Source organism: Salmo trutta, unplaced genomic scaffold, assembly GCF_901001165.1.
Source record: "Salmo trutta unplaced genomic scaffold, fSalTru1.1, whole genome shotgun sequence".
NCBI classification, from domain to species: domain Eukaryota; kingdom Metazoa; phylum Chordata; class Actinopteri; order Salmoniformes; family Salmonidae; genus Salmo; species Salmo trutta.
The window spans coordinates 271,329-298,942 of NW_021822719.1; the positions used below are offsets into that span (position 1 = coordinate 271,329).

Here is a 27,614-nt window from a genome sequence, read left to right on the forward strand (position 1 = left end):
TACTGCTGTTCAGATAGGGCTGAGGATAGGTCAAGTAGAGACTGACTAGAGACTACTGCTGTTCAGATAGGGCTGAGGATAGGTCAAGTAGAGACTGCTGCTGTTCAGATAGGGCTGAGGATAGGTCAAGTAGAGACTCACTAGAGACTACTGCTGCTCAGGATAGGACAAGTAGAGACTACTGCTGTTCAGATAGGGCTGAGGATAGGTCAAGTAGAGACTACTGCTGCTCAGATAGGGCTGAGGATAGGTCAAGTAGAGACTGACTGGAGACTGCTGTTCAGGTAGGGCTGAGGATAGGTCAAGTAGAGACTACTGCTGTTCAGATAGGGCTGAGGATAGGTCAAGTAGAGAATGACTGGAGACTGCTGTTCATATAGGGCTGAGGATAGGTCAAGTAGAGACTACTGCTGTTCAGATAGGGCTGAGGATAGGTCAAGTAGAGACTGACTAGAGACTGCTGCTGCTCAGATAGGGCTGAGGATAGGACAAGTAGAGACTGACTAGAGACTGCTGCTGCTCAGATAGGGCTGAGGATAGGACAAGTAGAGACTGACTAGAGACTACTGCTGTTCAGGTAGGGCTGAGGATAGGTCAAGTAGAGACTACTGCTGTTCAGATAGGGCTGAGGATAGGTCAAGTAGAGACTGACTGGAGACTGCTGTTCAGAGGGCTGAGGATAGGACAAGTAGAGACTACTGCTGTTCAGATAGGGCTGAGGATAGGTCAAGTAGAGACTGACTAGAGACTGCTGCTCAGATAGGGCTGAGGATAGGTCAAGTAGAGACTACTGCTGTTCAGATAGGGCTGAGGATAGGTCAAGTAGAGACTGACTAGAGACTACTGCTGTTCAGATAGGGCTGAGGATAGGTCAAGTAGAGACTGCTGCTGTTCAGATAGGGCTGAGGATAGGTCAAGTAGAGACTCACTAGAGACTACTGCTGCTCAGGATAGGACAAGTAGAGACTACTGCTGTTCAGATAGGGCTGGGTATAGGACAAGTAGAGACTACTGCTGTTCAGATAGGGCTGAGGATAGGTCAAGTAGAGACTGCTGCTGTTCAGATAGGGCTGAGGATAGGTCAAGTAGAGACTGACTAGAGACTACTGCTGCTGTTCAGATAGGGCTGAGGATAGGTCAAGTAGAGACTGCTGCTGTTCAGATAGGGCTGAGGATAGGTCAAGTAGAGACTGACTAGAGACTACTGCTGCTGTTCAGATAGGGCTGAGGATAGGTCAAGTAGAGACTACTGCTGTTCAGATAGGGCTGAGGATAGGTCAAGTAGAGACTACTGCTGTTCAGATAGGGCTGAGGATAGGTCAAGTAGAGACTACTGCTGTTCAGATAGGGCTGAGGATAGGACAAGTAGAGACTGACTAGAGACTACTGCTGTTCAGATAGGGCTGAGGATAGGTCAAGTAGAGACTACTGCTGCTCAGATAGGGCTGAGGATAGATCAAGTAGAGACTGACTAGAGAGTGCTGTTCAGATAGGGCTGAGGATAGGTCAAGTAGAGACTACTGCTGCTCAGATAGGGCTGAGGATAGGTCAAGTAGAGACTGACTAGAGACTGCTGTTCAGATAGGGCTGAGGATAGGTCAAGTAGAGACTACTGCTGCTCAGATAGGGCTGAGGATAGGTCAAGTAGAGACTGACTAGAGACTGCTGTTCAGATAGGGCTGAGGATAGGTCAAGTAGAGACTGTCTAGAGACTGCTGCTGCTCAGATAGGGCTGTTGATAGGTCAAGTAGAGACTACTGCTGCTCAGATAGGGCTGAGGATAGGACAAGTAGAGACTGACTAGAGACTGCTGCTGCTCAGATAGGGCTGAGGATAGGTCAAGTAGAGACTGACTAGAGACTGCTGTTCAGATAGGGCTGAGGATAGGTCAAGTAGAGACTGACTAGAGACTGCTGCTGCTCAGATAGGGCTGAGGATAGGTCAAGTAGAGACTGCTGCTGTTCAGATAGGGCTGAGGATAGGTCAAGTAGAGACTGACTAGAGACTGCTGTTCAGATAGGGCTGAGGATAGGACAAGTAGAGACTACTGCTGTTCATAGGGCTGAGGATAGGACAAGTAGAGACTGACTAGACTACTGCTGCTCAGATAGGACAAGTAGAGACTGACTAGACTACTGCTGCTCAGATAGGGCTGAGGATAGGTCAAGTAGAGACTGACTGGAGACAGCTGTTCAGATAGGGCTGAGGATAGGTCAAGTAGAGACTGACTGGAGACTGCTGTTCAGATAGGGCTGAGGATAGGTCAAGTAGAGACTACTGCTGCTCAGATAGGGCTGAGGATAGGTCAAGTAGAGACTGACTAGAGACTGCTGTTCAGATAGGGCTGAGGATAGGACAAGTAGAGACTGACTAGAGACTACTGCTGCTCAGGTAGGGCTGAGGATAGGTCAAGTAGAGACTACTGCTGCTCAGATAGGGCTGAGGATAGGTCAAGTAGAGACTACTGCTGCTCAGATAGGTCTGAGGATAGGTCAAGTAGAGACTGACTAGAGACTGCTGTTCAGATAGGGCTGAGGATAGGTCAAGTAGAGACTGACTAGAGACTACTGCTGCTCAGATGGGGCTGAGGATAGGACAAGTAGAGACTGCTGTTCAGGTAGGGCTGAGGATAGGTCAAGTAGAGACTGCTGCTGTTCAGATAGGGCTGAGGATAGGTCAAGTAGAGACTGACTAGAGACTACTGCTGTTGAGATAGGGCTGAGGATAGGTCAAGTAGAGACTGCTGCTGTTCAGATAGGGCTGAGGATAGGTCAAGTAGAGACTACTGCTGCTCAGATAGGGCTGAGGATAGGTCAAGTAGAGACTGTCTAGAGACTGCTGCTTCTCAGATAGGGCTGAGGATAGGTCAAGTAGAGACTACTGCTGCTCAGATAGGGCTGAGGATAGGTCAAGTAGAGACTGACTAGAGACTGCTGCTGTTCAGATAGGGCTGAGGATAGGTCAAGTAGAGACTACTGCTGTTCAGATAGGGCTGAGGATAGGACAAGTAGAGACTGACTAGAGACTACTGCTGCTCAGATAGGGCTGAGGATAGGTCAAGTAGAGACTACTGCTGCTCAGATAGGGCTGAGGATAGGTCAAGTAGAGACTACTGCTGTTCAGATACGGCTGAGGATAGGTCAAGTAGAGACTGACTAGAGACTGCTGTTCAGATAGGGCTGAGGATAGGTCAAGTAGAGACTACTGCTGTTCAGATAGGGCTGAGGATAGGACAAGTAGAGACTACTGCTGTTCAGATAGGGCTGAGGATAGGTCAAGTAGAGACTGACTAGAGACTGCTGTTCAGATAGGGCTGAGGATAGGTCAAGTAGAGACTGACTAGAGACTACTGCTGTTCAGATAGGGCTGAGGATAGGTCAAGTAGAGACTACTGCTGCTCAGATAGGGCTGAGGATAGGTCAAGTAGAGACTCACTAGAGACTACTGCTGCTCAGGTAGGGCTGAGGATAGGTCAAGTAGAGACTGCTGTTCAGATAGGGCTGAGGATAGGTCAAGTAGAGACTACTGCTGCTCAGATAGGGCTGAGGATAGGTCAAGTAGAGACTACTGCTGCTCAGATAGGGCTGGGGATAGGTCAAGTAGAGACTACTGCTGCTCAGATAGGGCTGAGGATAGGTCAAGTAGAGACTGACTGGACAGTTAACATTTTTATTAATAAAACTATATTTTTGTCCACATTTTATTTGTTTTTTATTTCATTTCACCTTTATTTAAACCAGGTATGCCAGTTGAGAACAAGTGATTTCCGTAGATGTAATGAATAGGATAATATATACCTTGTTTTGAGTTGTATTATTATTGTTGGTGGTCGGAGACACTTACAGTATATATTAAGATAATAGCTTTTCCTTCAGAAAGGTTGTCTGGGAAATTGGCCTGATAATTTCCCCTCCTTTTTAAAAAAAGCGTTGGAGCTGAATTGGCTTCAGAGATGCTAATTAACCGAGCAGACAACCAGTCTCTCCTTGACAGCTAGTCCCGATGTGGAGGAGTGAGTTGTTTTGTTGCCATGCAGCCAAATGTAGTTAATTTCCCCCCTCTCTAGCCTCATCACACCCCCATTAAGCTTCTTAGTGGTGTCAGGCTTGGTGGTGGGGGGGCTTTTAGACGCCTGTGGGTGGTACTGAACTCTGTGGGAATTAGGAAGAGGAAAGAAATGCTCAAATCTGTCTTTAAAGCTGTGAGCTTTGAACACGGTGGGTTTGACCCCCCCTGTTGAAGGTTGTGGAGTTGGGATTTAATTCATCTGTTGGATTATGAGCAGAGCTGTGCTCCCCTGTATCCAGGCCGTGTCAGGAATGAGCTTATTTTGTTGTCGGTGGTACTGACTCCTTCCCTCCCCTCCTTCCCTCCCTTCCCTTCCCTCCCCCCCCCCTCCCCTCCCCTCCCCTTCCCTTCCCTCCCCCCCTTCCCTCCCCTTCCCTTCCCTCCCCTTCCCTTCCCTCCCCTCCTTCCCTCCCCTCCTTCCCTTCCCTCCTTCCCTTCCTCCCTCCCTTCCTTCCCCTCCTTCCTTCCCCTCCTTCCTTCCCCTCCCTCCCTTCTCTCCCTCCCCTCCCCTCCCTTCCCTCCCTCCCTCCCTCCCCTTCCCTCCCTCCCTCCAAGTTCTCACAGCTCTCAGGGTGTTTAGCTCCCAGCCTGCACCTGATCTCGCTGCTCTGGCGTCTTGTTGGTGTCTTGCGTCACTGCGTCTCGGCCTTGCGGAGATATATGCAGGAGCGTTTCGTAAGTCTCTTGTTGGCTCCGACACTTGTTTTGACCCCAATCTCTCCCGTCAGACGAGGGCTGTAGAAAGGTCAAAGTGTCGTCGTCCCCCCACCCCCATTACCAGCCTTCAGTCTTTAAGCTTATGACCAGTGGTCAGACGGTGACTGGGCAAGACAAAGATTTAAGTTTCATTTACACCAGCTCTGTCAGGAGGAATGGGGCCAAAATTCACCCAACTTATTGTGGGAAGCTTGTGGAAGGCTACCCAAAACATTTGACCCAAGTTAACCAATTTTAAAGGCAATACACTCAATTAGTATTTGGTAGCATGTAAACTTCTGACCCACTGAGAATGTGATGAAAGAAATAAAAGCTGAAATAAATAATTCTCTCTAATATTATTCTGACATTTCACATTCTTAAAATAAAGTGGTGATCCTAACTGACCTAAAACAGGTGATTTTTACTAGGATTAAATGTCAGGAATTGTGAAAAACAGTTTAAATGTATTTGGCTAAGGTGTATGTAAACTTCTGACTTCAACTATATAGATAGATAGATATAGATCTATATATTGTGTGTGTTAATTAACCACACTGTGTTCTGTCCCTTCCAGCCATCCTCAATAACCACTAACTGTGTTCTGTCCCTTCCAGCCATCCTCTATAACCACTGTGTTCTGTCCCTTTCAGCCATCCTCTATAACCACTGTGTTCTGTCCCTTCCAGCCATTCTGAACCTGGACAATACTGTGGTGGACCTGGAGACTCTACAAGCCCTCTATGAAAACGTAAGGCTCTGATCTTTCATCCCTGAGTCCAAAGGAAGGTGTGTTTTGGGCCAGGGATTCAAACACATGCAAATAAATGAGCATCACACTGTGCGGCTAATCTGTGTTGGTTTGAATCCTGGCCTTAGTCTTATTGTTTGGCTGTCAATGTCATGTATCCAGGCTATAATGGACTCCTCTTAGTTCTGGCTACAGTACCTGGCATATCACTATAGACCTCAATCACCTACCGCTGTTCAGTAAGGAACAGAAGAGGCTTTGTGAGAAATAATTTATTTACAGTATCACTTTGTTCAGGCCTTGTTATAACAATGGGTTCTGGTTGTTTCGGGCCTTGTTAGAACAATCGGTTCTGGTTGGTTCTGGTTGTTTCAGGCCTTGTTAGAGCAATGGGTTCTGGTTGTTTCGGGCCTTGTTAGAGCAATGGGTTCTGGTTGGTTCTGGTTGTTTCAGGCCTTGTTAGAGCAATGGGTTCTGGTTGTTTCGGGCCTTGTTAGAGCAATGGGTTCTGGTTGGTTCTGGTTGTTTCAGGCCTTGTTAGAACAATAGGTTCTGGTTGGTTCTGGTTGTTTCAGGCCTTGTTAGAGCAATGGGTTCTGGTTGTTTCAGGCCTTGTTAGAGCAATGGGTTCTGGTTGCTTCAGGCCTTGTTAGAACAATGGGTTCTGGTTGTTTCGGGCCTTGTTAGAACAATGGGTTCTGATTGTTTCGGGCCTTTTTAGAACAATGGGTTCTGGTTGTTTCGGGCCTTGTTAGAACAATGGGTTCTGATTGTTTCGGGCCTTGTTAGAACAATGGGTTCTGGTTGTTTCGGGCCTTGTTAGAACAATGGGTTCTGGTTGTTTCGGGCCTTGTTAGAACAATGGGTTCTGGTTGTTTCGGGCCTTGTTAGAACAATGGGTTCTGGTTGTTTCAGGCCTTGTTAGAACAATGGGTTCTGGTTGTTTCAGGCCTTGTTAGAACAATGGGTTCTAGTTTTTTCGGGCCTTGTTAGAACAATGGGTTCTTGTTGCTTCAGGCCTTGTTAGAACAATGGGTTCTGGTTGCTTCAGGCCTTGTTAGAACAGTTGGTTCTGGTTGTTTCGGGCCTTGTTAGAACAATGGGTTCTGGTTGTTTCAGGCCTTGTTAGAACAATGGGTTCTGGTTGCTTCGGGCCTTTTTAGAACAATGGGTTCTGGTTGTTTCGGGCCTTTTTAGAACAATGGGTTCTGGTTGCTTCAGGCCTTGTTAGAACAATGGGTTCTGGTTGCTTCAGGCCTTGTTAGAGCAATGGGTTCTGGTTGTTTCGGGCCTTGTTATAACAATGGGTTCTGGTAAATCACTCATGTAAAATGTAAGTGGAGGAAATGTTTTAGACATTGTGGCTTTTGTGTTTTCTTGGTTTGGTTTTCCTCAAGGCACCACCAGTTTAGGAGACACTTGTTAGTTTTCCATGTAAACAAGGGTCTGATTCCATGTACCAGAATAACATACTACTATTAAACTACTGTAGTGGTGAACTACTACTACTGAAATACTACTACTGTACTACACTACTACTGAAATACTACTACTGAAATACTATTACTGTACTACACTACTACTGAAATACTACTACTGTAGTAGTAGTGTAGTGTAGTATTTCACCACTACTACTACAGTAGTACTGCTACTACTGAAATACTACTTCTGCAGTAGTAGTGTAGTATTTCAGTAGTATTTCACCACTACCACTACTACTACTACTACTACTACTACTACAGTACTACTGAAATACTACTACTGTACTACACTACTACTACAGTACTACTGAAATACTACTACTGTACTACACTACTACTGCAGTACTACTACTGCAGTACTGAAATACTACACTACTACTGCACTAGTACTTCTGCAGTAGTACTGTAGTATTTCAGTAATATTTCACTACTACTACTACAGTACTACTGAAATACTACTACTGTACTACACTACTACTGCAGTAGTACTTCTGCAGTAGTACTGTAGTATTTCAGTAATATTTCACTACTACTACTACTACAGTACTACTACTACTGAAGTACTACTCCTATGAATGCTAAACACAGTTTTCATATTGTGGTCTTTGATGTCAGTGGTCTGAGTTCTTGGAAATTAGAGAACATGTGATGAGCACACATTTGAATCTCTAAATTTGAGAGTGGTGTCAAACTAATCAGTTGTATGTATGTATGTATGTGGTCTGTCGTGTCTAAGCTGATCACGTTGTCTTGACGTTGTCTTGACGTTGTCTTGACGTTGTCCTGATGTTGTCTTTCCAGAGAGCACAGCAGGATGAGATGGAGAAGATCGATAAGCACATCAAGTCATCTAAAGACAAGGACAACGCCAAACCACTGGACAAACCTGAACAGTAGGTTTCCTAGAGGATCAGCCAATTACTCAAACAACCAATCATGTTCAAAAAGTAGAAAATGACTTCAACCTGTCCTTCGATCTCATCTCCTCCTATTCCAGGTTCCTATTCCAGGTTCCTATTCCAGGTTCTTGTTCCAGTTACACCATTAAATGGTAGCCTCAAACCCATCCTCCGATCTCTTGTCTCCTCTATTCCAGGTTCCTATTCCAGTTACACCATGAAGTGGTAGCCTCAAACCCATCCTTCGATCTCTTGTCTCCTCTATTCCAGGTTCCTATTCCAGTTACACCATGAAGTGGTAGCCTCAAACCCATCCTTCGATCTCTTGTCTCCTCTATTCCAGGTTCCTATTCCAGTTACACCATGAAGTGGTAGCCTCAAACCCATCCTTCGATCTCTTGTTTCTATTCCAGGTTCCTATTCCAGTTACATCAGATCCCCAACTTCTCAGGCCGGGTGTTCTGTATCCTGTTCCAGTCCACCTTCTCTGAATGGATCTCCTCTATCCTGCGCAAACTGGACATCCTGCAGAGAGTGTGCACGGTGAGTCTGTGGGGGTGACTATTATTATCTGACCCTGCTGGTCATCTATGAACGTTTGAACGTCTTGGCCATGTTCTGTTATAATCTCCACCTCGGCACAGCCAGAAGTGGACTGGCCACCCCTCATAGCCTGGTTCCTCTCTAGGTTTCTTCCTAGGGTTTTGGCCTTTCTAGGGAGTTTTTCCTAGCCACCGTGCTTCTACACCTGCATTACTTCCTGTTTGGGGGTTGTGGGCTGTGTTTCTATTCAGCACTTTGTGACATTGACTGATTGTAAAAAAAATGGCTTTATAAATAAGTTTGATTAATTGATTGTGACGTGTTTTGGTGTGTGTGTGTGTGTGTGTGTGCGCGTATACACCTGTTTGTGTGTCTCACCTCAGTAGAAATCAGAGGTGGTTTGATAAGGATTTGTCGTCTGGACAGTTTTACCAGACACTATCGTATTACTGAGTCAATACCGTCTCAGTCCTTCCACTGTGGAAGTTGTTTTAAACGGGAACATCAGCATAGCTTGATATTAACAGCCCCTCTGGATGAAGTGTGTTCAGAAAACAGTTTTCATGTTGAAGACTGGTGAATGATTTGATCCTATTAATCTCCTCAGCCTCATATACACTGACTGTCCCCCCCCCTCGCTCTGTCTGTCTCCATCTCTCCTGTCTGCCCCCCCCTTCTCTCTGTCTCCATCTCTCCTGTCTGTCCCCCCCCTTCTGTCTCCATCTCTCCTGTCTGTCCTCCCCCCTTCTCTCTGTCTCCATCTCTCCTGTCTGTCCTCCCCCCTTCTCTCTGTCTCCATCTCTCCTGTCTGTCCTCCCCCCTTCTCTCTGTCTCATCTCTCCTGTCTGTCCTCCCCCCCTTCTCTCTGTCTCGATCTCGCCTGTCTGTCTCACCATCTCTCCTGTCTGTCCCTTTGTCTCCCTGTGTGTGTGTGTGTGCCTGCCCGTCTCCTCCTCTCCAGACCTTGCAGAGTGGCCAGTGTGTGATGCAGGTGCTGGGTCTGGTCTTGGCCTTTGGTAACTTCATGAATGGTGGCAACCGAACCAGAGGACAGGCTGACGGCTTTAACCTGGATATCCTGCCCAAGCTGAAGGATGTGAAGAGCAGTGTGAGTGACACTACTAGGACACTAGGACCTGCACCCTATTCCCTAATGTAGAGTCCATCTGGTCAACAGTCCAATGTATAGGCAATAGAGAGCCATTTGGCACTCAGATTTTAGTTATACCTCTAAGTTACACTGTCGAACATGGCTGTCCATTTTGTCAGGGTTTATATATTGTGCTGGAAGACTGTAGTTACTGTTCCTACCATGTCTTTTGATGATACAGATGTGGATTATAATCTCCTATATATTAATTTTGTAAAAACTTTGCAGAACACTTTGTGTGAGAAAGTGTCGTTAAAAACCAAACATGAATTCCATGAACTGAAGCTCATTTTTATTTTTGTCTTTCCTCACTTTTGACAGGACAACACAAGAAGTCTATTGTCCTACATAGTTGCTTACTATCTGAGACACTTTGACGAGGTATGTTGGACATTCTGTTTATTCTGAATCCTGTTCTAATCACTCTCTTCTGTCTTGGCATGAGGAAGAACAGGACTTGACCTTTTTAAATTGTATTTATTTTCCCTCAGTGGTAACTAATGCCAGGTAAGGCGTTTAGCTAGATGAAGCCCGGTAAGGCGTTTAGCTAGATGAAGCCCGGTAAGGCGTTTAGCTAGATGAAGCCCGGTAAGGCGTTTAGCTAGGTGAAGCCCGGTAAGGCGTTTAGCTAGATGAAGCCCGGTAAGGCGTTTAGCTAGGTGAAGCCCGGTAAGGCGTTTAGCTAGGTGAAGCCCGGTAAGGCGTTTAGCTAGGTGAAGCCCGGTAAGGCGTTTAGCTAGATGAAGCCCGGTAAGGCGTTTAGTAGGTGAAGCCCGGTAAGGCGTTTAGCTAGGTGAAGCCCGGTAAGGCGTTTAGCTAGGTGAAGCCCGGTAAGGCGTTTAGCTAGGTGAAGCCCGGTAAGGCGTTTAGCTAGATGAAGCCCGGTAAGGCGTTTAGCTAGATGAAGCCCGGTAAGGCGTTTAGCTAGATGAAGCCCGGTAAGGCGTTTAGCTAGGTGAAGCCCCGTAAGGCGTTTAGCTAGATGAAGCCCGGTAAGGCGTTTAGCTAGGCGAAGCCCGGTAAGGCGTTTAGCTAGGTGAAGCCCGGCAAGGCGAGGCGTTTAGCGAGGCGAAGCCCGGTAAGGCGTTTAGCTAGGCGAAGCCCGGTAAGGCGTTTAGCTAGATGAAGCCCGGTAAGGCGTTTAGCTAGATGAAGCCCGGTAAGGCGTTTAGCTAGGTGAAGCCCGGTAAGGCGTTTAGCTAGGTGAAGCCCGGTAAGGCGTTTAGCTAGGTGAAGCCCGGTAAGGCGTTTAGCTAGGTGAAGCCCGGTAAGGCGTTTAGCTAGGTGAAGCCCGGTAAGGCGTTTAGCTAGGCGAAGCCCGGTAAGGCGTTTAGCTAGATGAAGCCCGGTAAGGCGTTTAGCTAGGTGAAGCCCGGTAAGGCGTTTAGCTAGATGAAGCCCGGTAAGGCGTTTAGCTAGGTGAAGCCCGGTAAGGCGTTTAGCTAGGTGAAGCCCGGTAAGGCGTTTAGCTAGGTGAAGCCCGGTAAGGCGTTTAGCTAGGTGAAGCCCGGTAAGGCGTTTAGCTAGGTGAAGCCCGGTAAGGCGTTTAGCTAGGTGAAGCCCGGTAAGGCGTTTAGCTAGGTGAAGCCCGGTAAGGCGTTTAGCTAGGTGAAGCCCGGTAAGGCGTTTAGCTAGATGAAGCCCGGTAAGGCGTTTAGCTAGGTGAAGCCCGGTAAGGCGTTTAGCTAGGTGAAGCCCGGTAAGGCGTTTAGCTAGGTGAAGCCCGGTAAGGCGAGGCGTTTAGCTAGGCGAAGCCCGGTAAGGCGTTTAGCTAGGCGAAGCCCGGTAAGGCGTTTAGCTAGATGAAGCCCGGTAAGGCGTTTAGCTAGACGAAGCCCGGTAAGGCGTTTAGCTAGGCGAAGCCCGGCAAGGCGAGGCGTTTAGCGAGGCGAAGCCCGGCAAGGCGAGGCGTTTAGCGAGGCGAAGCCCGGCAAGGCGAGGCGTTTAGCGAGGCGAAGCCCGGCAAGGCGAGGCGTTTAGCGAGGCGAAGCCCGGCAAGGCGAGGCGTTTAGCTAGGCGAAGCCCGGCAAGGCGAGGCGTTTAGCTAGGCGAAGCCCGGCAAGGCGAGGCGTTTAGCTAGGCGAAGCCCGGCAAGGCGAGGCGTTTAGCTAGGCGAAGCCCGGCAAGGCGAGGCGTTTAGCTAGGCGAAGCCCGGCAAGGCGAGGCGTTTAGCTAGGCGAAGCCCGGCAAGGCGAGGCGTTTAGCTAGGCGAAGCCCGGCAAGGCGAGGCGTTTAGCGAGGCGAAGCCCGGCAAGGCGAGGCGTTTAGCTAGGCGAAGCCCGGCAAGGCGAGGCGTTTAGCTAGGCGAAGCCCGGCAAGGCGAGGCGTTTAGCGAGGCGAAGCGTTTAGCGAGGCGAAGCCCGGCAAGGCGAGGCGTTTAGCGAGGCGAAGCCCGGCAAGGCGAGGCGTTTAGCTAGGCGAAGCCCGGCAAGGCGAGGCGTTTAGCTAGGCGAAGCCCGGCAAGGCGAGGCGTTTAGCTAGGCGAAGCCCGGCAAGGCGAGGCGTTTAGCTAGGCGAAGCCCGGCAAGGCGAGGCGTTTAGCTAGGCGAAGCCCGGCAAGGCGAGGCGTTTAGCTAGGCGAAGCCCGGCAAGGCGAGGCGTTTAGCTAGGCGAAGCCCGGCAAGGCGACGGCGTTTAGCTAGGCGAAGCCCGGCAAGGCGAGGCGTTTAGCTAGGCGAAGCCCGGCAAGGCGAGGCGTTTAGCTAGGCGAAGCCCGGCAAGGCGAGGCGTTTAGCGAGGCGAAGCCCGGCGAGGCGTTTAGCGAGGCGAAGCCCGGCAAGGCGAGGCGTTTAGCGAGGCGAAGCCCGGCGAGGCGTTGTGCAGCAATACGCCATCTCATCTGGTTTGGGGTTAGTGGGACTATCATTTGTTTTTCGACATGACAATGACCCAACACACCTCCAGGCTGTGTAAGGGCTATTTGACCATGAAGGAGAGTGATGGAGTGCTGCATCAGATGACTTGGCCTCCACAATCACCCGACCTCCACTCAATTGAGTTGGTTTGGGATGAGTCGGACCGCAGAGTGAAGGAAAATCAGCCAACAAGTGCTCAGCATATGTGAGAACTCCTTCAAGACTGTTGGAAAAGCATTCCTCATGAAGCTGGTTAAGAGAATGCCAAGAGTGTGCAAAGCTGTCATCAAGGCAAAGGGAGGCTACTTTGAAGAATCTAAAATATATATGGATTTGTTTAACACTTTTTTTGGTTACTACACGATTCCATATGTGTTTCACAGTTTTGATGTCTTCGGTATTATTTTACACTGTTGAAAATAGTAAATTACTACCCTAACCCCGCTGATGTGTCTAATGCTCTGTTCTCTAAGGACAAAGGTCATGTCATGTATTCTCAGGATGCCGGCAGGGAGACGTGCCTCTACCCTCTCCCTGAGCCCCAGGATCTGTTCCAGGCTTCACAGATGAAGTTTGAGGACTTTCAGAAGGACCTGACCAAGCTAAAGAAGGACCTCAGAGGTAACTACTGAACCAAAATATATAAACGCATCAATTTCAACATTTTTACTGAGTTACAGTTCATATAAGGAAATCAGTCAATTGAAATAAATTAATTAGGCCCTAATCTATGGATTTACCATGACTGGGAATACAGATATGCTTCTGTTGGTCACATATACACTACATTATCAAAAGTATGTGGACACCTGCTCGTTGAACATCTCATTCTAAAATCATCTGCATTAATATGGAGTTGGTCCCCCCCCTTTGCTTCTATAACAGCTTCCCCTATTCTGGGAAGGCTTTCCACTAGATGTTGGAACATTGCTGAGAGGGGACTTGTTTCCATGCAGCCTCAATCATTTGTTAAGTCAGGCACTGATGTTGGGCGATTTTAGGCCTGGCTCGCAGTCGGCGTTCCAATTCATCCCAAAGGTGTTCGATGTCATTGTATGCAGTAGCGTTAAGATTTCCCTTCAGTGGAACTAAGAGCCTTAAAAAAAAACGAAAAACAGCCCCTGACCATTATTCCTCCTCCACCAAACTTTACAGTTGGCACTATGCATTCGGGGCAGGTAGTGTTCTCCTGGCATCTGCCAAACCCAGATTCATCCGTCGGACTGCCAGATGGTAAAGCACCTCTCCTAGGCCCTCATCACTCCAGAGAATGCGTTTCCGCCCCTCCAGAATCCAATGGCGGCGAGCTTTACACCACTCCAGCCAACTCTTGGCATTGTAAATGGTGATCTTAGGCTTGTGTGCGGCTGCTCGGCCGTGGAAACCCATTTCGTGACGCTCCCGGCCAACAGTTATTGTGCTGACGTTGCTTCCAGAGGCAGTTTGGAACGCTGTAGTGAGTGTTGCAACTGAGGACAGATAATTTTTTGCGCTTCAGCACTCTGTGGTCCAATTCTGTGAGCTTGTGTGGCCTACCACTTCGCGCCTGAGCCGTTGTTGCTCCTAGACGTTACCTACTACCTCTCCTAGGCCCCCTGCCTCTCCTAGGCCCTCTACCCCTCCCTGCCTCTCCTAGGCCCTCTACCCCTCCCTGCCTCTCCTAGGCCCTCTACCCCTCCCTGCCTCTCCTAGGCCCTCTACCCCCCCCCTGCCTCTCCTAGGCCCTCTACCCCTCCCTGCCTCTCCTAGGCCCTCTACCCCTCCCTGCCTCTCCTAGGCCCTCTACCCCTCCCTGCCTCTCCTAGGCCCTCTGCCCCTCCCTGCCTCTCCTAGGCCCTCTGCCCCTCCCTGCCTCTCCTAGGCCCTCTACCCCTCCCTGCCTCTCCTAGGCCCTCTACCCCTCCCTGCCTCTCCTAGGCCCTCTGCCCCTCCCTGCCTCTCCTAGGCCCTCTGCCCCTCCCTGCCTCTCCTAGGCCCTCTGCCCCTCCCTGCCTCTCCTAGGCCCTCTGCCCCTCCCTGCCTCTCCTAGGCCCTCTGCCCCTCCCTGCCTCTCCTAGGCCCTCTACCCCTCCCTGCCTCTCCTAGGCCCTCTGCCCCTCCCTGCCTCTCCTAGGCCCTCTGCCCCTCCCTGCCTCTCCTAGGCCCTCTGCCCCTCCCTGCCTCTCCTAGGCCCTCTGCCCCTCCCTGCCTCTCCTAGGCCCTCTGCCCCTCCCTGCCTCTCCTAGGCCCTCTGCCCCTCCCTGCCTCTCCTAGGCCCTCTGCCCCTCCCTGCCTCTCCCAGGCCCTCTGCCCTCTACCCTCCCTGCCTCTCCCAGGCCCTCTACCCTCCCTGCCTCTCCCAGGCCCTCTACCTCTCCCAGGCCCCCTCCCTCCCTGCCTCTCCCAGGCCCTCTACCCTCCCTGCCTCTCCCAGGCCCTCTACCCTCCCTGCCTCTCCCAGGCCCTCTACCCTCCCTGCCTCTCCCAGGCCCTCTACCCTCCCTGCCTCTCCCAGGCCCTCTACCTCTCCCAGGCCCCCTCCCTCCCTGCCTCTCCCAGGCCCTCTACCCTCCCTGCCTCTCCCAGGCCCTCTACCTCTCCCAGGCCCCCTCCCTCCCCGCCCCTCCCAGGCCCTCTACCCTCCCTGCCTCTCCCAGGCCCTCTACCCTCCCTGCCTCTCCCAGGCCCTCTACCCTCCCTGCCTCTCCCAGGCCCTCTACTCCCCTCCCTGCCCCTCCCAGGCCCGCTACCCCCCTCTACCTCTCCCAGGCCCCCTCCCTCCCTGCCTCTCCCAGGCCCTCTACCCTCCCTGCCTCTCCCAGGCCCTCTACCTCTCCCAGGCCCCCTCCCTCCCTGCCTCTCCCAGGCCCTCTACCCTCCCTGCCTCTCCCAGGCCCTCTACCCTCCCTGCCTCTCCCAGGCCCTCTACCCTCCCTGCCTCTCCCAGGCCCTCTACTCCCCTCCCTGCCTCTCCCAGGCCCGCTACCCCCCTCTACCTCTTCTAGGCCCCCTCCCTCCCTGCCTTTCCTAGGCCCCCTCCCTGCCTCTCCTAGGCCCTCTACCTCTCCTAGGCTCTCTACCCCTTCCTGGTGTTCCAGAACAGTGCTTCTAATGCCAGCCAGGCCAGGGAGAGAGTTGCACCAGGCTTGTTTGTGTAGTGTACAGCTCTCTGAAAAGCCTACTCCTTCACCATGCCTGTGTATTTCTCCGTAGGCCCTCTCTCTGTTTGACCGTTACCTTGTTCTCGTGATTGCTCATCATACAGGGGTTGCTTGAATTATTATTCAAATTATCCAGGGAGCTTCAGACATAAGGACTCCACTTCCATGTGTAAATATTGACGTAAATGTAGTGTACAGCGCTGGCAGAGAACAGGGCTTTGAACACAGTGTGTAAACTACAAGTCATTTTCCTGAAGGTCAAGCATTTAGAAGGCTGGAAGTTGTTAACACATTGGAACATTGGAAATGGTAAACAGATCTTTCTCTCTTTTTCAAGGTCACTCTGTAACTCTCTCTCTCTCTCTCTCTCTCTCTCTCTCTCTCTCTCTTTCTCTCCCTTTCTCTCCCTTTCTCTCAAAACATTTTTTTTTAAAGAATAGACTTCTCACCGTCTTCCCGCTATATTTTTTTAAATCCACACGTCTGTTTTATCAATCCACCAGATGAAACCTGACCCATCTAGAAAGCACTGAGGTGACTGCTGTCAGAGCCCCTCGCGCAGGCCAGGGAGAGGGCAGGGCATCAGCCTGTTTCAGAGGTGGGCATGCCTGTTTCAGAGGTGGGCATGCCTGTTTCAGAGGTGGGCGGCCTGCCTGTTTCGGGAGGTGGGCGGCCTGCCTGTTTCGGGAGGTGGGCGGCCTGCCTGTTTCGCAGAGGTGGGCGGCCTGCCTGTTTCGCAGAGGTGGGCGGCCTGCCTGTTTCGCAGAGGTGGGCGGCCTGCCTGTTTCGCAGAGGTGGGCGGCCTGCCTGTTTCGCAGAGGTGGGCGGCCTGCCTGTTTCGCAGAGGTGGGCGGCCTGCCTGTTTCGCAGAGGTGGGCGGCCTGCCTGTTTCGCAGAGGTGGGCGGCCTGCCTGTTTCGCAGAGGTGGGCGGCCTGCCTGTTTCGCAGAGGTGGGCGGCCTGCCTGTTTCGCAGAGGTGGGCGGCCTGCCTGTTTCGCAGAGGTGGGCGGCCTGCCTGTTTCGCAGAGGTGGGCGGCCTGCCTGTTTCGCAGAGGTGGGCGGCCTGCCTGTTTCGCAGAGGTGGGCGGCCTGCCTGTTTCGCAGAGGTGGGCGGCCTGCCTGTTTCGCAGAGGTGGGCGGCCTGCCTGTTTCGCAGAGGTGGGCAGCCGGCCTGCCTGTTTCGCAGAGGTGGGCGGCCGGCCTGCCTGTTTCGCAGAGGTGGGCGGCCGGCCTGCCTGTTTCGCAGAGGTGGGCGGCCGGCCTGCCTGTTTCGCAGAGGTGGGCGGCCGGCCTGCCTGTTTCGCAGAGGTGGGCGGCCGGCCTGCCTGTTTCGCAGAGGTGGGCGGCCGGCCTGCCTGTTTCGCAGAGGTGGGCGGCCGGCCTGCCTGTTTCGGAGCATAACCATATCAGGGTCATTTGGAGTAATTGGGCCAATTTCTCTCTGATTCTCTTAGTTTAATGTGGTTCCAAGCAGCTCATTAAATGTTGAGACGAGGAAGCAGGAGAGAGTTGTGTATAAACACATCCTAGTTCCTACCCTGAACTCTGACAGCTTGGTTGATTCCCAAATGGCACCCTATTCCCTATATAAACCTAGTGCACTACATAGGGAATAGGGCTGTAGTATAAACCTAGTGCACTACATAGGGAATAGGGCTGTAGTATAAACCTAGTGCACTACATAGGGAATAGGGCTGTAGTATAAACCTAGTGCACTATATAGGGAATAGGGCTGTAGTATAAAGTAGTGCACTATATATAGGGAATAGGGCTGTAGTATAAAGTAGTGCACTATATAGGGAATAGGGCTGTAGTATAAAGTAGTGTACTATATAGAGGAATAGGGCTGTAGTATAAAGTAGTGCTCTATATAGGGAATAGGGCTGTTGTATAAAGTAGTGCACTATATAGGGAATAGGGCTGTAGTATAAAGTAGGGCACTATATAGGGAATAGGGTGCCATCTGGGACACAGAGGGAGAGGGAGAGCAGCCATGGTCGTTGCCAAAATGGCCACCGTGCTAGACGCCAAAATGGCCACCGTGCCAGACGCCAAAATGGCCACCGTGCCAGACGCCAAAATGGCCACCGTGCCAGACGCCAAAATGGCCACCATGCTTAACTCGATTCAGTTAGCTCTTAGAGACACTATCAGGCTGTAGATGGACATTTTGAGTGGCTAGTCCTCAATGCCTTCATTCAACCTAATGAGTTTCAGTAGCCGGCTGTACCTTTTTATAAAGCTCTACATTCTACATGTTCTACTGATGAGGAGCAGTTGATCGCAGGCAGCTATCGCTCTGTCAGGACTGAGACGGTGTTTCTCCTCCTGTCATCGGGCCTCAACCACCGGAGAGACCATTTACACTTTAATTACAGGGGGGGTCACATGGTCCCGACGGAGAAGGGCGACGTCTTAAGAGTTCCAACCCATCTTGACCATTTTAGTGACTTGTATTGTTTTAATCTTTTAATAGTTATACTATTATCACTAACCTTGATTTAGACTTTATCTCCGACTCATCTGTTCATACCTGGACCATAATCCTTTGCTCCACGGGCAAAGAGAACCGAATGGCGCTCCCCTCCGTTCTATTGGCCGATGTCCAGTCACTCAATAACAAGACGGATGAGCGTCGTCCCAGAGTCGTCTATCAGAGAGACTTGACCAATATAATGTCTTAGTGAAACGTGGCTGGATGAGGATGCACGTCGTACTCGGTGGATTCTCCAGGATCAGACGGCGGCTTCAGGAAAAACAATGTTTTTTGTTGTTTTTTTCCCATAAATAACTGATGTGCTGCTTGAAGTTTTGAAGGAGATTTTGTGCTTTTGATCACATGGTTTTTTTAATGCAGGGTGACCTTCAAACCGTCCCACCTCACTCATAGCCAACACATCTCCTGTTCCACTATGGTCGCTATATCTCTAGACCACCTGTATTCTACAACACAGAAACGCATGCAAGGCACTCCCTCGTTCCTCCCTTCGGCAAATCTTACCATGACTCCATTCATTCTCCTGCTTCCTGTTTACAAACCAAAATCTAAAACAGGATGTACCGGTGACGCACTCGATACAGAAGTGGTCGGACAAAACAGACCCGTTTACAATGAACGTGGACACAGACGCATACAAGACATCTACGACCTCCGAGTCTTCGAGCCTGCAAAAAGGCAATCGGAATGATATTACACAGACTATGACGCTCGTCGTATGCGACTGGGTCTTGCAGACGATAACGGATTACAAAGGGAAACCCAGCCATGAACTTCCCAGCGACACAAAACTCCCAAACAAGCTAAATTTCTTTTTTTTACGCTTTCTTCCAGGAATATAACACTGTGCCTTGAGTGGGGAAAAAAACCCTGATTTTCCTGACGACTGTGTGATCTCGCTCTCCGTGGCCGATGTGAGCAAAACATTTAGAACAGGTTAACAATCACAACGCCGGGGGCCCGGACGGAACGCCGGGGGCCCGGACGGAACGCCGGGGGCCCAGACGGAACGCCGGGGGGGCCCGGACGGAACGCCGGGGGGGCCCGGACGGAACGCCAGGGCGGGTTCTCAGAGCATGCGCCGACCAGCTGGCAGGTGTCTACAGAGATTTTTCAATCTCTCGTTGGTCCAAGTCTGCAATCCCAACATGTGTCAAACTGACCACCATTGTACCTATTCCCAAAGAGCTCCAAGGTAACCTGCCTAAATTACTATCACCCTGTAGCACTCGTGTATAATAATGAAGTGGTTTGAAAGGCTGGTCATGAAGCACCATCATCCTAGACCCACTCCAATTCGTATACCGCCCTAACAGATCCACAGATAAAGCAATCTCAATTGCACTTCGCACTGCCCTCTCCCACCTGGACAAGAAGGGGAAATAACAATGTGAGAATGCTGTTCATTGACTACCGCTCAGAGTTAAACACCATAGTGCCCCTTCCAAGCTCATCACTAAACTAAGGTCCCTGGGACTAAACCACCTCCCTCTGCGACTGACTTCCTGACAATTCGCCCCCAGGTGGTGAGGCTAGGCAACAACACCTCCGTCACGCTAGCCCGCAACACAGGGGTCCCCCTCAAGGGGTGCGTGCTTAGTTCCCTCATGTACTGCCTGTTCTCACCCACGACTGCGTTGGCCATACACGACTCCAACACCGTCATCAAGTTTTACTGACGACGACGACGACAACGGTGGAAGGCCTGATCACCGGCGGCGACGAGTCAGCCCACAGGGAAGGAGGTCAGAGACTCAGCAGTGTGGTGCCAGGACAACGACGTCTCCCTCGACGTCAGTAAGACCAAGAAGCTGATCGAGGACCGCAGGAGAAAGAGGGGAGATCAACGGCCCCCAAGAGGGGAGATCACCGGCCCCCATCCACATCGATGATGCTGTTGTGGAGCGGGTCGAGAGCTTTAAAGTTCCTTGTCGTCCACGTCGCCAATGATTTTCCATGGTCCAAACACACACTCAGTTTTCAGCCTCAGTAAATCCTCTCTGTTCTGTAGTTATATGGTCCTCTCTCTTTACAGTAAGCCCTCTGTTCTGTAGTTATATGGTCCTCTCTTTACAGGAAGCCCTCTGTTCTGTAGCTATATGGTCCTCTCTCTTTACAGTAAGTCCTCTCTGTTCTGTAGTTATATGGTCCTCTCTCTTTACAGTAAGTCCTCTCTGTTCTGTAGTTATATGGTCCTCTCTCTTTACAGTAAGCCCTCTCTGTTCTGTAGCTATATGGTCCTCTCTCTTTACAGTAAGTCCCCTCTGTTCTGTAGTTATATGGTCCTCTCTCTTTACAGTAAGCCCTCTGTTCTGTAGTTATATGGTCCTCTCTTTACAGGAAGCCCTCTGTTCTGTAGCTATATGGTCCTCTCTCTTTACAGTAAGCCCTCTCTGTTCAGTAGCTATATGGTCCTCTCTCTTTACAGTAAGTCAAGAGGCTCAGATAAATGCTAGTTAAGGGCCTGGTTCAGCTGGGCAGCGGGCGTCTCTAATGCTTTCTGCACTTTCCCCTCTCGCTCTCTCTCCAGCGTGTCGCTGGTCGGGCGACCTTGCGGTGCTTGCTCCCCGTCAGACAGAACCAGTTCTGTTGGGTTTAAACGGTGGTGTTGTGCTACAGCAGAGGAGGATATTTGGTTGTTACAGTACCAGAATAACCCGGGGTCTCTCCATCCATCCATCCCCCTCTGTTATATTGGTGATCTTCAGAGGTGACTGTAGGCTGGCTCTGTATTACAGACGGATGGCGTCGAGCCTACTGAGATGTGCTCTGGAAAGAACAACATGGCCCTCCCTGACACAGGCTATAAAGGTCAGGTAGAGAGAGGGCGGTAACAGTCCAGCTGGGATTTAGATTGGACGCTGACACTCTGACTCTAATTCATTATGGCCCACTGATTGGTGCGTGGCTCTCGGAGCTTCACGGAAGTTTGAGAATAGATTCCAGAATTCCACAGCGTCAGTCTTCATTCAGGGGTTACCAGGGGTTACCAGGGGTTACCAGGGGTTACCAGGGGTTACCAGGGGTTACCAGGGGCGACAGGTGAATGGGGTCAGAATGTTGTTGGATGATTTGCCTTCGCAGCCACATGCAGTACCTTGACAGAACTTTCCAAAATTACAATCAAATTGTATTTGTTACCTGTGCTGAATACAACAGGTGTAGTAGACCTTAGTGAAATGCTGAATACAACAGGTGTAGTAGACCTTAGTGAAATGCTGAATACAACAGGTGTAGTAGACCTGACAGTGAAATGCTGAATACAACAGGTGTAGTAGACCTGACAGTGAAATGCTGAATACAACAGGTGTAGTAGACCTCACAGTGAAATGCTGAATACAACAGGTGTAGTAGACCTCACAGTGAAATGCTGAATACAACAGGTGTAGTAGTCCTCACAGTGAAATGCTGAATACAACAGGTGTAATAGACCTCACAGTGAAATGCTGAATACAACAGGTGTAGTAGACCTCACAGTGAAATGCTGAATACAACAGGTGTAGTAGACCTCACAGTGAAATGCTGAATACAACAGGTGTAGTAGACCTTACAGTGAAATGCTGAATACAACAGGTGTAGTAGACCTCACAGTGAAATGCTGAATACAACAGGTGTAGTAGACCTTACAGTGAAATGCTGAATACAACAGGTGTAGTAGACCTTACAGTGAAACGCTGAATACAACAGGTGTAATAGACCTCACAGTGAAATGCTGAATACAACAGGTGTAGTAGACCTCACAGTGAAATGCTGAATACAACAGGTGTAGTAGACCTCACAGTGAAATGCTGAATACAACAGGTGTAGTAGACCTCACAGTGAAATGCTGAATACAACAGGTGTAGTAGACCTCACAGTGAAATGCTGAATACAACAGGTGTAGTAGACCTCACAGTGAAATGCTGACTACAACAGGTGTAGTAGACCTTACTTACAGGCTCTAACCAATAGTTTAAGATTTTTAAGAAGAAAACAAAGATAAGAGATAATAATAACAAATAATTAAAGAGCAGCAGTAAAATAACAATGTGGAGGCTATGTACAGGGGGTACCGGTACAGAGTCAATGTGGAGGCTATATACAGGGTGTTACGGTACAGAGTCAATGTGGAGGCTATATACAGGGGGTACCGGTACAGAGTCAATCTGGAGGCTATATACAGGGGGTACCGGTACAGAGTCAATGTGGAGGCTATATACAGGGGGTACCAGTACAGAGTCAATGTGGAGGCTATATACAGGGGGTACCGGTACAGAGTCAATGTGGAGGCTATATACAGGGGGGTACCGGTACAGAGTCAATGTGGAGGCTATATACAGGGGGTACCGGTACAGAGTCAATGTGGCGGCTATATACAGCGGGTACCGGTACAGAGTCAATGTGGAGGCTATATACAGGGGGTACCGGTACAGAGTCAATGTGGAGGCTATATACAGGGGGTACCGGTACAGAGTCAATGTGGAGGCTATATACAGGGGGTACCGGTACAGAGTCAATGTGGAGGCTATATACAGGGGGTACCGGTACAGAGTCAATGTGGAGACTATATACAGGGGGTACAGGTTAGTCGAGGTAATTGAGGTAATATGTACATGTAGGTAGAGTTATTAAAGTGACTATGCAGAGATAATAACAGAGCAGCAGCAGCGTAGAAGTTAACTGCCTATGCAAATAGTCTGGGTATCCATTTGATTAGCTGTTCAGGAGTCTTATGTCTTGGGGGTAGAAGCTGTTTAGAAGCCTCTTGGACCTAGCCTTGGTGCTCCGGTACTGCTTGCCGTGCGGTGGCAGAGAGAACAGTCTATGACTAGGGTGGCTGGAGTCTTTCACAATTTGTAGGGCTCTGACACCGCCTGGTATGGAGGTCCTGGATGACAGGAAGCTTGGCCTAGGTGATGTACTGGGCCGTTCGCACTACCCTCTGTAGTGCCTTGCGGTCGGAGGCTGAGCAGTTGCCAACCAGGCAGTGATGCAACCTGTCAGGATGCTCTCGATGGTGCAGCTGTAGAACCTTTTGAGGATCTGAGGACTCAGACCCATGAGGGTCAGCGTTGAGGATGTGTTGATACCTGCCCTTACCAACTGGGGGTCGGCCCATCAGGAAGTCCAGGATCCAGTTGCAGAGGGAGGTGTTTAGTCCCATGGTCCTTAGCGATGAGCTTTGAGGGCACTATGGTGTTGAACGCTGAGCTGGAGTCAGTAAATAGCATTCTCACATAGGTGTTCCTTTGTCCAGGTGGGAAAGGGGCAGTGTGGAGTGCAATAGAGATTGCATCATCTGTGCATCTGTTGGGGCGATCTGCAAATTGTAGTGGGTCTAGGGTTTCTGGGATAATGGTGTTGATGTGAGCCATGACCAACCTTTCAAAGCACTTCATGGCTACGGACGTGAGTGCTACAGGTCTGTAATCATTTAGGCAGGTTACCTTAGTGTTCTTGGGCACAGGGACTATGGTGGTCTGCTTAAAACATGTTGGTATTACAGACTCAGACAGGGAGAGGTTGAAAATGTCAGTAAAGACACCTGCCAGTTGGTCAGCGCATGCTCACAGTACACGTCCCGGTAATCCATCTGGCCCCGCAGCCTTGTGAATGTTGACCTGTTTTAAAGGTCTTACTCACATCGGCTGCAGAGAACGTGATCACACAGTCATCTGGAACAGCTGATGCTCTCATGCATGTTTCAGTGTTACTTGCCTCGAAGAGAGCATAGAAGTTATTTAGCTCGTCTGGTAGGCTCGTGTCACTGGGCAGCTCTTGTCTGTGCTGAGTCACATTTATCAATTATTAATAGTTGATCAGGAAAGGTTAGTTCCACTCTAAGTAGAGGGCCCATTTCAGAGATGTTAGAGAAGGGGTCTGGGTAATAGTTTACCCAGAAAGGTTACTAGCGGTTAGAGTGGAGGGGAGGCAGGTAGCCTAGTGGTTAGAGTGGAGGGGCGGGTAGCCTAGCGGTTAGAGTGGAGGGGCGGCGGGTAGCCTAGCGGTTAGAGTGGAGGGGCGGCGGGGTAGCCTAGGGGTTAGAGTGGAGGGACGGCAGGTAGCCTAGGGGTTAGAGTGGAGGGGCGGCAGGTAGCCTAGCGGTTAGAGTGGAGGGGCGGCAGGTAGCCTAGCGGTTAGAGTGGAGGGGCGGCAGGTAGCCTAGCGGTTAGAGTGGAGGGGCGGCAGGTAGCCTAGCGGTTAGAGTGGAGGGGCGGCAGGAAGCCTAGCGGTTAGAGTGGAGGGGCGGCAGGTAGCCTAGCGGTTAGAGTGGAGGGGCGGCAGGTAGCCTAGCGGTTAGAGTGGAGGGGGGCAGGTAGCCTAGCGGTTAGAGTGGAGGGGCGGCAGGTAGCCTAGCGGTTAGAGTGGAGGGGCGGCGGGGTAGCCTAGTGGTTAGAGCGTTGGGTCAGTAACAAAGGTTGCTGGATCGAATCCCGAAGCTGACAAGGTAAAAAATCTATTGTTCTGCCCCTGAACAAGGCAGTTTAACCCACTGTTCCTAGGCCGTCATTGTAAATAAGAATTTGTTGACTTGCCTAGTTAAAATATCTGCCTTGCCTGGTTAAATAAAGGTTAAATAAATAACATGTCAATTGTGATTTATTTATTTATTTTTTTCTCTTGAAATCAGCCATTGTATTGCCAGTCTGTGGCCATCAGCCATTTTGTAAACAGTTTAGTGTTGTCTTGTCATTCCAGCGTGCAACACAGAGGTGGAGAAGGTGTGTAAAGTGTCATCTGAGGATCACCTGCAGCCCTTCAAAGACAAGATGGAGGAATTCCTCAGCCAAGGTAGGAGAGAACACACTACTATGGACACACACACACACACACACACACACACACTACTATGGACACCCACACAGCTTTGTTTTCAAGAATTTTGTGGGATTTTTTGAGGAGTAAAATTGTATTCCCATTCAAAGTCCTATTTTCCCCTGAACCCTAAAGCCTAAAATATACTTTTAACATATTTAAGAAATATAAAAAAAGTCCTATAGTTTTGTTATCCAACCTTGTCAGAACATTCTGGTAAGGTAGGACACCATGTGAAGTCGGACGTGGACGTACCGGGCGGGCGAGTTACACGCGGTCTGCTGTTGTGAGGTCACTTGGACATGCTGCAGCTTATGGTGGAGAAACATTGGATTTCAATTGGTATTTTTGGGGGGGGGTTCAGTGGAGATACTGATTTCGATTGGTATTTTTGGGGGGTTCAGTGGAGATACTGATTTCTATTGGTATTTTTTGGGGGGTTCAGTGGAGATACTGATTTCTATTGGTATTTTGGGGGGGTTCAGTGGAGATACTGATTTTCTATTGGTATTTTTGGGGGGGGTTCAGTGGAGATACTGATTTCTATTGGTATTTTTGGGGGGGGTTCAGTGGAGATACTGATTTCTATTGGTATTTTTGGGGGGGGTTCAGTGGAGATACTGATTTCTATTGGTATTTTTGGGGGGGGTTCAGTGGAGATACTGATTTCTATTGGTATTTTTGGGGGGGTTCAGTGGAGATACTGGTTTCTATTGGTATTTTTTGGGGGGTTCAGTGGAGATACTGATTTCTATTGGTATTTTGGGGGGGTTCAGTGGAGATACTGATTTCTATTGGTATTTTTGGGGGGGGTTCAGTGGAGATACTGGTTTCTATTGGTATTTTTTGGGGGGTTCAGTGGAGATACTGGTTTCTATTGGTATTTTTTGGGGGGTTCAGTGGAGATACTGATTTCTATTGGTATTTTTGGGGGGGGGTTCAGTGGAGATACTGATTTTCTATTGGTATTTTTGGGGGGGGTTCAGTGGAGATACTGATTTCTATTGGTATTTTTGGGGGGGGTTCAGTGGAGATACTGATTTCTATTGGTATTTTTGGGGGGGGTTCAGTGGAGATAGTGATTTTCTATTGGTATTTTTGGGGGGGGTTCAGTGGAGATAGTGATTTTCTATTGGTATTTTTGGGGGGGGTTCAGTGGAGATACTGATTTCTATTGGTATTTTTGGGGGGGGTTCAGTGGAGATACTGATTTCTATTGGTATTTTTGGGGGGGGTTCAGTGGAGATAGTGATTTTCTATTGGTATTTTTGGGGGGGGTTCAGTGGAGATACTGATTTCTATTGGTATTTTTTGGGGGGGGATCAGTGGAGATACTGGTTTCTATTGGTATTTTGGGGGGGGTTCAGTGGAGATACTGGTTTCTATTGGTAGTTTTGGGGGGGTTCAGTGGAGATACTGATCTGTACTGGTGGTTTAATCTCACCCAGTGGACTTCACATTATTCACTTCTTGATGATCTTCCCCTGAAATGTACTAATTCCAAATTCCTCATTCATTACCCCCCCACCCCACCCACCCTCCTGTTTTCTTAAGGAAATGATGTGGACCCCAGTTGAAAGCAAAATCACTGAGCAGCAATTTCATTGAGCAGTAATTCCACCTATTGAGAGGCATTATAAATCAAAGTGACTCAGGGCATCCTGCTTGATTGTCGTGGCAGACTATTCCGGGCTCAGAGCTGTCGTGGGTCTGGTTAGGGTCTGGGTTAACTGGTTGTGATTTAGCCCAGACCAGTAAGAACCCAGCAACACTTAAAGGGGGAAAACTCCACCCCAAAAAACAAATATTTTGGTTTTTGTTTCATTAGTCCATTGTTGACGTAGTCCTAAAATCTTTTGCTTGTCAGCACCCAAGTTTTCAAAATACCTAACTTTCAAAATACAGAAATCATCCCCGTATGATGCTTTTTTTTTGTTGTTGCATAATTTGATGCCGTGTTTTGCATCATATGAATCAAAATGCTTTATACAAGGATGTTTCCTGTATTTTGAAAGTTACATACCTTTAACATGAGTGCTGACAAGCAAAACATTTTGGGACTATGTCTACAATGAACTAATGAAACAAATACCCAAAGAGGTTTTTTTTGGATAGCGTTTTCCTTTAACACGGTGGATAATGCCTCGTGACCGTTGACGTTCCGTCCACCTGGAGAGGTTTTGTTACACTTCCATGGTCATTCATCTTTGCCTGTGACCCATGAGGACCTCAGGGTCTGAGGTGTTAAGGTTTAGTCCCTGAGCTGTCTGTCTGCCTGGAGGTCTGAGATGTCAGGGTTTCTGCCATCCACCCCTCCTCCTTCCACCTCTCACGCCGAGAACCACACTGCTGCAGGCTGCTGGGTCACTCTCCAGTCCTTTCAGCTTCAAGGTGGAATTTCTCTTTTTTTTACCCACAACTGGGATCAATTTGTCAGAGAGCACACAGGGCACTGACCCCTGATACCCTACTTTATCCCCTGATGCCCCTGAAGGAGGCCCTACTTCATCCCCCGAAGGAGGGCCCCTACTTCGTCCCCCGAAGGAGGGCCCCTACTTCGTCCCCCGAAGGAGGGCCCCTACTTCGTCCCCCGAAGGAGGGCCCCTACTTCGTCCCCCGAAGGAGGGCCCCTACTTCGTCCCCCGAAGGAGGGCCCCTACTTCGTCCCCCGAAGGAGGGCCCCTACTTCGTCCCCCGAAGGAGGGCCCCTACTTCGTCCCCCGAAGCTGACTGCACTCT

At 49.8% G+C, this 27,614-nt stretch overlaps 1 protein-coding gene across 1 annotated transcript in view; it reads left to right on the forward strand.

Annotated features, from left to right (window-relative positions):
* The window catches only part of LOC115183997 (formin-2), a 106,124-nt gene that overhangs the window by 74,219 nt on the left and 4,291 nt on the right, over positions 1–27,614 (forward strand). The window contains exons 9-15 of the mRNA XM_029744994.1: positions 5,454–5,515; positions 7,798–7,889; positions 8,309–8,438; positions 9,400–9,546; positions 9,910–9,969; positions 12,917–13,064; positions 24,759–24,851. Coding sequence (XP_029600854.1) covers positions 5,454–5,515; positions 7,798–7,889; positions 8,309–8,438; positions 9,400–9,546; positions 9,910–9,969; positions 12,917–13,064; positions 24,759–24,851 — 732 coding nt within the window. The remainder of the gene's footprint in view (positions 1–5,453; positions 5,516–7,797; positions 7,890–8,308; positions 8,439–9,399; positions 9,547–9,909; positions 9,970–12,916; positions 13,065–24,758; positions 24,852–27,614) is intronic.